This window comes from Nanorana parkeri, unplaced genomic scaffold (genome assembly GCF_000935625.1).
Source record: "Nanorana parkeri isolate BGI_ZX_2015 unplaced genomic scaffold, ASM93562v1 scaffold1252, whole genome shotgun sequence".
NCBI classification, from domain to species: domain Eukaryota; kingdom Metazoa; phylum Chordata; class Amphibia; order Anura; family Dicroglossidae; genus Nanorana; species Nanorana parkeri.
Genome location: NW_017307520.1, coordinates 231,632 through 245,296, shown reverse-complemented (window position 1 = coordinate 245,296; position 13,665 = coordinate 231,632). Strand labels below are relative to the sequence as shown.

The 13,665-nt window shown below is 40.7% G+C and overlaps 1 protein-coding gene across 1 annotated transcript; it reads left to right on the top strand.

Moving 5' to 3' along the window:
- The first annotated feature begins 567 nt into the window (after positions 1 to 567).
- ALG2 (ALG2, alpha-1,3/1,6-mannosyltransferase) lies at positions 568 to 4,704 on the top strand. Its single transcript, XM_018568849.1, has 2 exons — positions 568 to 880; positions 3,774 to 4,704. The coding sequence occupies exons 1-2, from the start codon at positions 569 to 571 to the stop codon at positions 4,680 to 4,682; spliced, it is 1,221 nt and encodes a 406-aa protein (XP_018424351.1). The 5' UTR covers position 568; the 3' UTR covers positions 4,683 to 4,704.
- Positions 4,705 to 13,665: the final 8,961 nt, after the last annotated feature.

Here is a 13,665-nt window from a genome sequence, read left to right as displayed (position 1 = left end):
TGCCTAGTAGGTTCCAAATGAGAGACCCGTGCGTGGGCCCTCCCAGCTGGGGATTGAGCTGTGCTGCGTGCGTCCATTGACGCACAATGCACTCGACAATCCACGCCCTGATTTTGCCTCCACCCTCCTCACAGTATCTTGACAAGCAGGTGCAGCATCCTATCCCTGCCCTGCTCTCTGTAGCCTCAGGATCCCTCCTCTCAACCCAGAACTTCGGGACACACCACAGATAATCTAGGAGCCAGTGTCTGAGAGCATGGAGTGTAGGTAAGTGTTTGGAGGTGAGGGGGTGTAGAAGGGTATTGGGGCATTTTTTACCTTAATGCAGAGAATGCATTAAGGTAAAAAGCAAAATAGCCTTTAGTACTAGTTTAACCCTTGCAGCGTGGGGGGTAGCACACACGTTCTTATAATTTGACAGAAACAGCTAATGATAATCTTTACTCCCTAAATCCTCATATCCTTAATATGCTGTGATTATACCAATACCAACCAATGTAAATAAATGTAACATTTTGTTTCCTACAGCTTTTTTCCTGCCAGCCTGTTGTTACTGACCGACAGTGTCATGGGACCGACAGTGCTTTTTATTCATCCAGACCTAGGAATTGGCGGCGCTGAGAGATTGGTTGTAGATGCAGCTCTGGCCTTGAAATCATGTGGTTGTAAAGTGCAGGTGTGGACAGCTCATTATGACGTTAACCACTGTTTTTCGGAGACCCTGGACTCTGGAATTTCCATCACATGTTGTGGAGACTGGCTTCCCCGAAGTATTTTTGGGAAATGTTTTGCTCTATGTGCTTACATTCGCATGATATTCCTAGCTTTTTATATAGTATTTCTCAGCGGGGAGCAGTTTGATGTGGTGTTCTGTGACCAGGTATGTTAAACTAAATATGCAGTTCAATATATATCTATAGATATAGTTGTGTTCAAAAGTTTGCATACCCTTAGAGAATTGGTAATATATGTACCATTTTTAAAGAAAACATGAGTGAGCAGGCAAAGCACATTTCTTATGGGATTCATATTCAACTGTAGGTCCTAACAGAATGGCACAATTACAAAACAAGGCAACAAATATAAAAATGGAAAGACCCCTGTTCAAAAGTCTGCATACCCTTAGTTCTTAATACTGTGTTTTGCCCCCTTTAGCATCAATGACAGCATGCAGTCTTTTGTAATAGTTGTCTGAGTCCCCTAATTCTTGCCGGTGGTATAGCAGCCCATTCGTCTTGGCAAAATACCTCTAGGTCATGCAAAGTCTTTGGTTGTCTTGCATGAATCGAACGTTTGAGATCTCCCCAGAGTGGCTCGATGATATTAAGTTCAGGGGACTGTGATGGCCACTCCAGGACCTTCACTTTTTTGTGACAGTATGACATCAGACTTCAGACTTGCCTTTATTTTGTTTTCTTAAAATGGTACATTATTCTCAGTTTAAACATTTGATATGCTTTCTATTGTGAATAAAATATGGGTTTATGAGATTTGCAAATCATTGCATTCTGTTTTTATGTAGATTTTACACAGCGTCCCAACTTTTTTGGAATTGGGGTTGTATTAGGTGTTCTCTTTCACCTCGACTATTGCAGATCCCTCCTCATTGGCCTACCTGTACACAGGCTATTATTACATTCAGTCTATCGTCAATGCTGCTGCCAGACCCATCTACCTTACCAACCGCTCAGTGTCTGCAACCCCTCTCTGCCAGTCTCTCCACTGGTTTCCATTTGCCCATCAAAAACAATTCAAAATGATAAAGTAGAACTATGAGGTGAGTGAATTACACTCATCCCCCATGACATTGAAACTGTTACACGTCGGCTCTATTGATCGGGAAGTGAGCGAAAACATACTGCCAATCCGCTCACTTCTAGATCATCTCCCTGCAGAGAGCCGTGACTGTCGGTCACAATCTTTTTTTTTCAGAGCCGGATGTCAATCAGCCAGCTGGGTGGATCTCGACCATATGGGCTGCGGTGCGGGAGCCAGCCAGGATGCGATCCAGTGCGTCCCAGCAGCTAATCGTGCTGGAACGCACTGAAAGTGGTGTGAATAAGCCCTTAAAGCATTTGAAAAAAAGGTCTTGGAGAGTGCTTCCTATTAAAAAAAAAGGCACATTAATCTTTCAGCCTCTCTGCATAGATGTTGTTGGAAGACTCCAACCCTTTTTAACATTAAAGGATGTGTGCTAGGTCAGGGGTAGCCAAACTCCGGCTCTCCAGCTGTGGTAGAACTATAAATCCTGTGAGGCATTGCAAGATTCTCACAACCACAGACATGACTCCCGGAGAGAGATGCATCATGGGATTTGTAGTTTCACCACAGCTGGAGGACCGGAGTTTGGCCACCCCTGTGCTAGATTATCTGTAAAACAAAAAAATCACATTAAATGTCTGTTTTGACTGGCTTTGTTCCTGACTGAACTACTTCTGTCCCCTTACAGCTCTATAGGAATGCAAAAACGGGTCAAATGCAGCTGCATTGTATTCTGAATGATCTGAGGAAAATCTCAAACTCATATAATTTCCTGTAAAGGCTTTCCAAACTGAAAAACAAAAATGTAATGTATTGCAGCTTACTAGTGGTGGCTGCATTAGTTTTAATTTTTCAGGGAAAGAACATTTTCATTAAGTACAAAAAATACCTGTTTCCAGAAATGTATTGTCCTTGTCACTTTCTGTGAGCTGGAATGACAGCAAAAATGTAATCTTCCTTCTGTAAACTAATAAAGACCCCCCATGTAATGGTGATGAAGAGAGAAAGATATGTTTAAGCTTCAGCCTGGTTGCCAACTATGTCTCCCTCTATAGATACAGTGAAGTGAGTGAGCATAGCCATCCTAGGGCAAGAATTTTGTTATTTGCAGAATTACCAGGTTAAAAAAAACTGGGGGGGAGGCGGCAACTAAAAAAGGGAAACTAATGTGGCACTAGCAAACTGCAATTTTTTTGAAGGGGTTGAAGTTTGGAAGGGGCTATATGCTTTAATGTTGTGTTTTAAAGTATATGTAAACCCAATCACTGCATTCTCATCAAATCTTTAACATAAAGCCCATCTGGAATTTAAATCCGTTACATATATCAAATGTGTATCGAAACAAAAGGTGTCCAAAGTCTGGTTTTCTTTTGAAAGCAGCCCGTCCTTTAGTTGAGTTGTCTTTTAATTAATCCCCAACCCCTCTGAGTGCATCTTACCTGGAACAATCACCTTCCATTCCTTTCCAGAGATCACCACTCGGTGGTCCTTCCCAAGCCCTGTACAGCCTTTGGAATGAAAATGTCCACCTCTGAGTCACTAGTCCTACTGCACATATACAGTATGCTGCAGCCGCATTATTCCTATGGGTGAGTCATACTAGTGGCAGCCTTCTAGCAGAGCACTGCTCACCCATAGGAAGGGGCTGCAGAACATATGCACAGTAAAAAGAGGACCCAATGTGGACAAGGTTGTGTAGTTCCGCCTAGGACCACACAGCAAAGGGCTGGAAGATGAGTCTTACTCTTTACCTTCAAGAGCTATTGTAACATACATATACAAAGCGCAAAACTGATGTGGGAAGCAGGTCTTAAAAGCAGTTTCAAAATACAATAAAATCTTCATCACTAAAAATATAAGGGCAATGTTTACCTTTTCATGCTTTTCTGTTCAGGATCTTAAATGCAACAAATGGACAACTTTGCTTTAATTAAGTAGAAGAGGTAAAGTTAGCTAAACATTTACAGTCTTCATGTGCGTTTTTCTAATTTTCATTCTTGCTCCTTTTGTAGGTATCTGCATGCATTCCTGTTTTCAAACTGGCTAGAAACAGAAAGCCTGTATTATTTTATTGTCATTTTCCTGATCAGCTACTTACTCAGAGGAAGTCACTGATAAAGAAAGCCTACAGAGCTCCCATTGACTGGCTAGAAGAAAAAACAACTGGCATGGCCGACTGCGTTGTAGTCAACAGTCATTTCACTGCTAAAATATTCCAAGAAACATTTTCTTCATTATCTCATATACAGCCAGATGTCCTATATCCGTCATTAAATATTCGTAACTTTGAATGCAGCGTTTTTGATGATCTCAGTGAACTTGTTCCAGTGGGCAGAGAAATTGTATTTCTTTCAATCAATAGATATGAGCGAAAGAAGAATCTTACTCTTGCTCTTGAATCTTTATGTGCACTTAATTTCAAACTGAATTCTATGGACTGGGAGAAGATTCAACTCATCATAGCTGGGGGTTATGATGAGAGAGTTAGAGAGAACATTGAACATTATCAAGAGCTGAAAAACTTTGCAGAGAAATATGAAATTGGTAACCATGTTACTTTTCTAAGATCATTTTCTGACAAACAAAAGCTTAATCTGCTTCATAAATGTACATGTATATTATACACTCCCAGTAATGAACATTTTGGAATTGTTCCAGTTGAGGCTATGTACATGGGTTGCCCAGTAATAGCTGTCAATTCAGGTGGTCCTCTCGAATCTGTTGTGAATAATGTGACAGGTTTTTTGTGCCCCCCTATTGCTGAAGCATTTGCTGACGCCATGGAAAATTTTGTTAAAGACCCTTCTCTTAAAACGACCATGGGAAAGTCTGGACATGCAAGAGTTCTGGAAAAATTTTCCTTACAAGCATTTACTGATCAGATCTATAATTGCATATGTAAACTAACTGAATGTAAATGATTTCTATGCAGACTGTTTTGTTACTGATACTGACCATTGGAAATTTGCGTTGAACAGAATGTGATAACATTTTCTTATAGTTTTAGAATGTATTTTATTTCAAGAGCCAGTAAGATGGTCTCAGAATGGCTAAAATTAAAACTCTCTTCTGTGGTTACAGCTCCAATATTCTCATTATGTGTAGCTGGGGTACAAAAAAATAAGGAGATAGAAAAGGAAACTGTTGATGTTGTAGAAGAGCGATTGTTCACCAGGAAAAAGTGGGTATCTAAAGGGACATAAAACAAAGGGAGGAGCCAGCTTTCATCACATTAGGAGCCACATAAAATACAGAGTCCAGGAGACAGTCAAAGACTTAAGCTGGCCATAACAGATTCCTCCATCCATGCTAAACAGTGCAGTGAACATAGCTCCCACTGCAGCTCCTTTTGAAAGAGGTTAATTGGGTTTTAGTTTTGTCAAGCTGGGTGGGCCACCCATTGTAAGAATTTAGGTCGATTCCTGTGAATCGGCCAAAATTCCATCAGTGTTTGGCCCCCTGTGCAGCTCTGGTAGATATTGTAGTTGGCTGGTGGCCACACTTGCATGATTTTACAGCCTCAAGGTGTTTTCAGTCATTTAGCAATGGAATCCACATTATTATAGGTGAATGAGCAAATATCCTTCTCCTCCTGACCTTATATGCTGGAATTATCTTCTGTTACCCGATTCTGTAAATACATTTGTAAAAACACTTAAAAGAGAACTAATGGGGTAACCTTTTTATCCCATAGTTCTCTTAAGGGTCACGGGAGGACATATTCTAACGTCCTCCGGCGACCCAAAGCTCCGTATATAGCGGGCTATTACTCACTATATGCTGAGATTGCCGCAGCCGGGACGGATCCCGACAATGCTGTCGAGATCCACCCAGCTGCTTGAGTGACAGCTGTCTCTGCTTATAGTTACATAGTATTTGAGGTTGAATAAAGACATTAGTCCATCAAGTCCAACCTATTAGGATCTCATTCTAGGAGTTAGGGGGGGGAATCCCTGCGGAGAGCGGTGACTGACAATCATTGCTCTCTGCAGGGGATGATCGGAAAGTGAGCGAGCGACGGTGTGTGCTCGCTCACTTCCCGATCTATAGAGCTGACCTGTGACAGTTTCATTGTCACAGGTTGGCTCGAACTATGAGGTTCAGTGAAAATCACTCGCCTCATAGTTCTTCTTTTTAATGAAACTTGTGTTGCAGAAACAGCAGCTTTTCATATTGGATGTAATTTACTATTTTTCTGCAATAAACAAATCAATTCTTAAAAAGGCCTAGACGCTAGTTGCTTAAACTGTTTTTTTGTGTTTTAATATGTTCATTGTGAACAACAATTATATTTTATTGAACCATCACTCCCATGTGACTCCCATCACACCTACTGTCTGAGGTATTTATATGGGTATATGTAAGTTTAAAGAATTGTTTCTGCACTATGCTTATGTTATTTTACAGTAGACATCACTTGAGTTAAGTATACATCTCTACAACACTTGTTCCTTTTTTTGTTAATTTTCCTTCCAGCCTGAGTAGGATGACTTGTCAAGGGGACTCTCCTTGTTTAAACCAGAAACGGAAAACCAAAAGGGCGCAACACTAGGTCAGCTGACTGACCGGGTCGGACGAAACAGGGAAGGTGACAGGGAAAATAATGTGACAAATGGATGCAAAGGGCGAAAACCAATGAACAGCTGAGGAAACAAAAGGATGAGCACTTACATTTTGGATCGTGGGACCAGAGGATGGACGGCCGGTGTGAAGGATCGGGACATCCGCCGATTCTCCCCCACACTACACAGCCCCTGGATTCACAGAGCGGGGCCACGGACTTAGTCCCCATTCTTTTGTTTTCTCCTTCTCCCCCCTCGTCCACAGCCTCCTCTCCCCATGTGGATGCACATCTTCTGGCACACCAGTTTCAGATAGACACCACGTATGTCCCGATCCTTCACACCGGCTGTCCATCCTCTGATCCCACGATCCAAAATGTAAGTGCTCATCCTTTTGTTTCCTCAGCTGTTCATTGGTTTTTCGCCCTCTATATCCATTTGTCACATTATTTTCCCTGTCACCTTCCCCGTTTCGTCCGACCCGGTCAGTCAGCTGACCTAGTGTTGCGCCCTTTTGGTTTTCTGTTTCTGGTTTGCATATCCACAGGCACTCCTCCTGGGTTTCAGTGCTGCATACTAGTTAGGGTCACATTATCTACCCCCTCAATATCATTACAAGAGCGCTGTTTGTACGATTTGTGATTTCTCTTTGTCTAAAGTGAACCTAAACTGTTGAAAAAGGTCGCAAAAATGCTACGGTGCACATAACCTTTGCAAGTGCCTATGCCAGTCTGTAAAAGGATCCCTGGAGGCACCTTGGTTCCAAAGTGAATGTAGCCCATGGGGCCTCAACTTGAGGCAAAGTCAGGCTTAAACCCTGCTCCTTTCCGGCTTTGTGCTGTGTCAGTCTTTCACCTGTCAAATACCTGTTCGAGTCTGTAGCACCTACTGAAGTTCTGGCATTTGACAGTGAGCAGGACTAGTAGGGGATGAAGCTAATCTTCATTACATTATATGTCACTGTGCATACTGTCAAACTTAAAGACCCACTTAGGGCTGCTGTTAAATTTACCAATGAGGTGCCCCCCCCCTCCCTTTAATAGGATTGCAGGGGTAAATGCTTTGGCTAGAGAAGAAATTAATAGTTTGAAATACTTACCTTATTCTTTGCAACTGCAGGGTTATATAAGTATTTCTACTTATTCCAAATTATTACAAATAAGTATTTGTACATCTTGCCCCCCTCCCTCTTTCAGCCAAATGAGCATTTAACCCATGCGGGGGGCGGGGTTGTAGAACTTCAGTGCAAGTTAATGAAAAATATTACTGGCTGGCAGGTCTATGACAGACAAGACTGTGTAAAGCTGGGTATACACAGTTATTTCCCCCAGTCGTCTTCCAAGACAGCCTCAGAGCAGCTCCTCCTCCAGACAGAAAACGCGTCATTCCAATTTTAGGTAAAGCCTGCCTCCAACATCACCCCTTCAGTTATAGTGTTTCCTCCGTCTGGAGGAGATGCGTCATCTTGGAGGCCACACCTGACCAAATATTTAAGGCTGCTACCTGGTCTAGTTTTGAAACGTTTGTGAAACATTACCGCTTGGATCGGAAGGAAAGTGTTACAAGCGGTGGTCCCTCCCTAATATGGTAAGTTCTTGCTTATCCCCTCTGAGGCTGTCCTGGAAGACGACTGGAGAAAACCGGAGTTAGAACTTACCGGTAACTCTTTTTCCAGTGGTGTGTTTTTTTTGGTCTTATTTCCAGCAGACCTCTGGTTCTCGTGATTACTGAAGGGGTGATGTTGGAGGCAGGCTTTATCTAAAATTGGGATGACGTGTTTCCTGTCTGGAGGAGGAGCTGCTCTCTCTGAGGCTTTCCTGGAAGACTACTGGAAAAAGAGTTACTGGTAAGTTCTAACTCTGGTTTTCGTTCAGAAAAATCTTTTTTTTTGGGTTTGATTCGTCGATTTTGTAATAGTTAATGGGGTCAAATGGATAATTAATTTAGACCGTAGTGGCAGAAAAAAATTCAAAGGAGCAGGATGGAAATTTTTTATCGAACAAATGAAATTCTAACAGTAAATGTGTGTTTTATTCAAGAAACTTCATTCAATTCCAAAACTGTATATTAAAACCAACTGAAAGATGGACAAGAATGACAAGATTTTTCGTATGAACACCGGTACAAAATTCGACCCATTCATAGTCAGCTTTAATATGTTTTGCCATAACGACTTCTTGCTTCCTGTCAGCACTTTTTTTTCTGCACTAAGAATGAGCAGATCATTGCACAGGTTTTGATCTGACAGACATCTGAAAGAAAAGTGAGTGGGTCGAGAGACCGTGTTTGAACAGTTAGGGAGCGGGAACAACCCGAGCTGGACAACTCCATAGCCAGGCTGTAGTATTGGGAGTGTTGACACTGACCAGAGTTTTGAAAGCAGTGTTTTTGCTATTTCGATGTGATCCCTTTTTTTTTTTTTTTAGGAAACATAATGAAAAGATGTTTGCAGGTGAATAAATGTGCACTGAGTCCTTGAAATTTCTACATTTGAAGCCAAACCCTCACAGTAGTAAAGGATTTGTAATTGCATATAATCAGTTTACACATATTTTCCACACTGCACAAGTGCGCAAGTGACACATGTAGTGTCAATTCATCTTCCTGGTTCAGTAATGCAGTTACCTATTAGGGTTGTCACCTTTTTTTCCCCATGCAAAACCCGACCTCCTGATTGGCCGGGAAACCGGCTCAATGCTCTCTCGTCACTAGGGAGCATGGACCTGGCCAATCAGGAAGCCGGGGGTGGGTAATGACTTACCTCCTGGCTTCCTGATTGGCCAGCTTCCCAGCCAATCAGGAAACTAACCGGAGAGTCATTACCCACCCCCCCCGGCTTCCTAATTGGCCAGAAAGCCGGCTCCATGCTTTCTCTTCACCTGGTGAAGCTGGGCGGCGAGTCATTACACGCTGCCCTGCTTCCTGATTGGTCAGGAAGCTGCCAAATCAGACAGCTGGGCGGCGAGTCATTTGGTGACGAGGGAGCATGGAGCTGGCTTCCCGGCCAATCAGGAAGCCGGGCGGCGTGTAGGAAAGCTGGCCAATCAGGAAGCCTTTACCCGCCCCCGGCTTCCTGATTGGCCAGAAAGCCAGCTCCATGCTTTCTCGTCAGTTGGTGATCAAGGAGCATGGAGACGGCTTCCCGGCTAATCGGGAAGTCGGGCGGCAACTCATTACACACCCCTGGCTTCCTGGCTAATCAGGAAGCCGGGCTGCGAGTCATTACACGCCTCCCGGCTTCCTTTAGATGGCCACGGCGTGCTCTGATTTTTTATTTTGCCCTAATATGGTTTTAGTATATTTGGGCATATAAAAAATTTGTTATTTCGGATTCGGATGAACCATCGAATCAACTGAATTTAGTTGATTTGCAGGTTCATCCGAATGCACATGTCTATTAAATATAACAATTGTCTGCCCCTTACATGATAACTCATAGTTGGTGACTGGGGTAAAAAGGGAAGGCAAAACGATTAAATACATTCTTCAGCTCTGTGTATACCAAGGATAATGATGGCGCTCAAGTCCATAATAGGACTAGAATACGCTCCAGCATAGTAAAAGGTAAGAGAGGAGCACAGAAGTAAAGGGGTGACAGCAAAGCATAGGAATAGATAAATGGGAGGTCACTCTAGCCAATCATTGTGCGCGCGTTGGTATTGGGTTCAGGTCCACAGAAATGACAGTGCTAAAGTAGGAATTGTAACGTTCCTTTGAGTTCTGCTCAGTTATGTGAGGAACATCTCTATTTCACTGCCCCTGAGTGGGGGATAATCTGGAGGGTTTCCCTTGAAAGAGGATACCATAAATTGTAGAAAGCTGCTGAGAGCAATGAGGTTGGAGAAGCACACTTTCCTGTTTGGAAGGTTGAAAAACTACATCCTGCAGAACAAGTTTGGGCCTCAGCCACATTAGAGTTGGAAATATTTAGTGCCAAGTGTTAGATATCTTTTAGTTCCTGTTTCAAGGCAGGAAAGGATTTAAATAAGCCCTAGATGTATAATTGGTGCACATACTGTATTTTAAACACAAATTGACACACTGAGGACTATTTGAAACAGGCATAAATTGTTTAAGGTGTAGATGATAACCAGATACCAGGGTTGATTCTGGGATAATCTGAAAACATTGTTTATAGATTTTTAAAGACATTGCTAAAACGGAAGTTACCAGTATTAGTATGTAGAGTCCTTCTGTGAATAAGGTATGAAAGAGTTTAATGTAAGGAATCAACTGCTGCCTTAGTGGCTGTGGATGCATTATTTAGCTAAGGTGAGTATATTTATTGAATACATGAAGCAAAAATGTGTGGGATCAAGTAGACATTTTGGTGAAGATATTCTTTTGGAATGCAGGTAGAAAAGGTGGGTGGTACATAATAATTCATATTCCCCTCACTTTGTATGTAATGCAAAGGTTGTTTTTGAGAAACATAAACAAAGTATAAGTAACTTTTGTTTGGTATAATCTTACTTTGATTATGTAAATGGATTTAGATTTTGTGTTTGTATATGATGTACAGTGTAAATAAAAATATATTTCTATGCTTAGTAAATTTTGTATTTGCTAAAATATAAATCTTCCCCAATGAATTAAGGCATATACTACTGGCCACTAAACTAGGTGGTTCTGATTTGTTTTGAAGTTATACACTATAAAGGACACACAAATATATGTCTTATACCAATCCAGCAAAATCTGTTCCTTGCAACATTGAAGTATTGTGCTTCAGTGAGATGTCAGACCATCGTTTTGTCCTGTCACTACAATCTTTCATCTTCCTTCCTGTCATTGTGAATCTTTTTAAAAGTCTTTGTAAGTGCATTACATTGAGTGTTTTTGGTCTCTGGCAACAACAGAAACTATTGATCTCTTAGCCATATGAGTCCAGAAAGCATGAGGATGTCAATAGAAGGATAACTATTTGACTGTGACTGTTTAGTTGGAAAACCTTTGTAACACCTTTCACTTTAAGGAATGAAGAAAAAATATGATTGCTCCTAAATGTAAACATCCAATGTCTTTATATAAAATTGTTCACCCTGTAATATTTGTGAGCTACTAGCATGTAAAAAAAAAACTGAGCATTAGTTTAAGATAGTTTGCCAATAATCCTGTTGCCTCCATTTTTAGTACCAAATCCCTCTGTTGGACTGAGGCAGCTGAACTCGAAATCAGCGGTACAGTTGTATATGCTGTGAGGAGGAAATCAAGTTCAGGAACACTGGAATCTTTGCAACATGATCAGGCAAGGGAGTGGAGGCAGCCTTGGGAAAATGGTGCATATGAAGTATACCATTCTATTCCACAGTTAGTTCTTTGCCTGTTCTTCAAGGAAATGTACATAAAAATTTGTATTTCTGTGAAGAAAAAAAGAACACACAGTGTACTTTAACCCCTTCGTGATGGGAGACGTACACTGTACGTCCAGCCACAAAGGGACCAAATGACTTGTCACGTACACTGTACGCGACGAGTTATTTGCTGCTTTAGAGGGCTGTTAACGCTGAGAATCAGCTTTTAACATTCATTAATGGATGCCCTTACTACAGAGGCATTCATTAATGAAAGGGTTAACCTTTTTCAGACACCCGATACCTTAATATCGGGTGTCTGATAGTCACAGCAGAGCGGACACACATGCCGGCTCTTGCCGGCATTCTTACAGCTCGTATAGATTGAGAGATATCTCTCTCAAGCTATACTGGCTTTTTTTTTTCTATCATGAATAGATACATAATGTGTCTATTCCTATAATGTATATATTCCTGAAAGCAGAATGTTTGTTTGCTGATCGTTGTTGCAACAATCAGAAAACCTTTAGTAACAGCTGAATCCTGAACTGCTGCAGGATCAGTGTCACTAACTTATTATCGGCTGTTCTGAAGTTTGAAGTAGCCTGATAATAACCAAAAATTTATTAATTTATCAAGCAGTAACAGTGAGATTAATTCACAATGACTGCTTGATATAATTAAATAAATAAAATTACATTTTTAAGTTTAAAAAAAAGTGAAAAGTGTAAAAAAATAAATAAATTGTGAAAAGTGTAAAAAAAAATGTGTATAAGGGACAAATAAATGAATGTATTTATTGCATTTTTTTTTAGCTTTGCTGGTTTTGTAAAAAAAATACTACAAATCAAAACTGGGAAAAAAGTTTTTTTTTAACGTTTTTTTCCTTTTTTTTATATTTTATTTGTCCTAAGTGAGGCGTTAGGGCTACATATTTATATCACATATGTGTGTCTATGTGTCCTCTAAAAAACAATATATAATATGTGTGGGTGCACTTTGTAAGAAAGTATATTACTGACGTGGAAGAATCACATAGCAAAAATGTCAAAAGTGCGTCAGTCATTTACGAACAGAAACTAAAAACAAGCTCAGTCATGAAGGGGTTAACTTTATATCTGTGATCACTATATAGGTAGGAAAAAATCATGACAATAACAAAATGTCGAATTGTAATTTGAATCTAAATTTATAATGTAATAATAATTGGACACAACTTCCTTTTAGTCAAAAAAACTATTTTCAAATTATATACAGTACTGTGCAAACATTTTAGGCAGGTGTGAAAAAATGCTGTAAAGTTGGAATGCTTTCAGAAATATATATTTTTATTACTTATATTTGTCAATTTACAACATGCAAAGTGAGTGAATAGAAGTAAAATCTAAATCAAATCATTATTTGGTGTGACTACCCTTTGGCTTTAAACCAGCATCAATTCTTACACTTAAGCTGGCCATACACTTTACAACCATGGCAAGACTTTTGTCTTGCCATGGTTGTAAGGTAATTTAAAAAAAAGTACGATCTGCCCATCTTGGACAGGCAGATCGTACTTGCTTTCCATACACCTGCTAATTATCGTACGATAATCGGCAGCGTTACAGGCGTGGGCACCTTTACACAGAGTCAGGGATTTTGTAGGATTAGAGTCAGGTGTATGATTAGTCAATTATACCAAGCAGGTGCTAAGGATCATCGATTTCATATGTATGTTGAAGTACAGTAATTAACTGAAACAGATGTGTAGGAGGCTTAAAGCTGAGTAAAGAACGGCCAAATTCTGCTACTAAGGTGACGTTGTGGAAGACTGTTTCATGTCACAGGTCATTCATCATGGCAAGTCTGAGCACAGCAACAATAAAAAAAGGTAGTTATATTGCATCAGCAAGGTCTCGTCCAAGCAAAAATTTCAAAGCAGACTGGGGTTTAAAGATGTACAGTTCAGGTCAGGTTCTTTATGCCTCTTTTGAAGAGGCATACAGAAACTGGCAACGCTGAAGACCGTAAATACAGTGGTTGGCCAAGGAAATTTAATGAGGCAGATG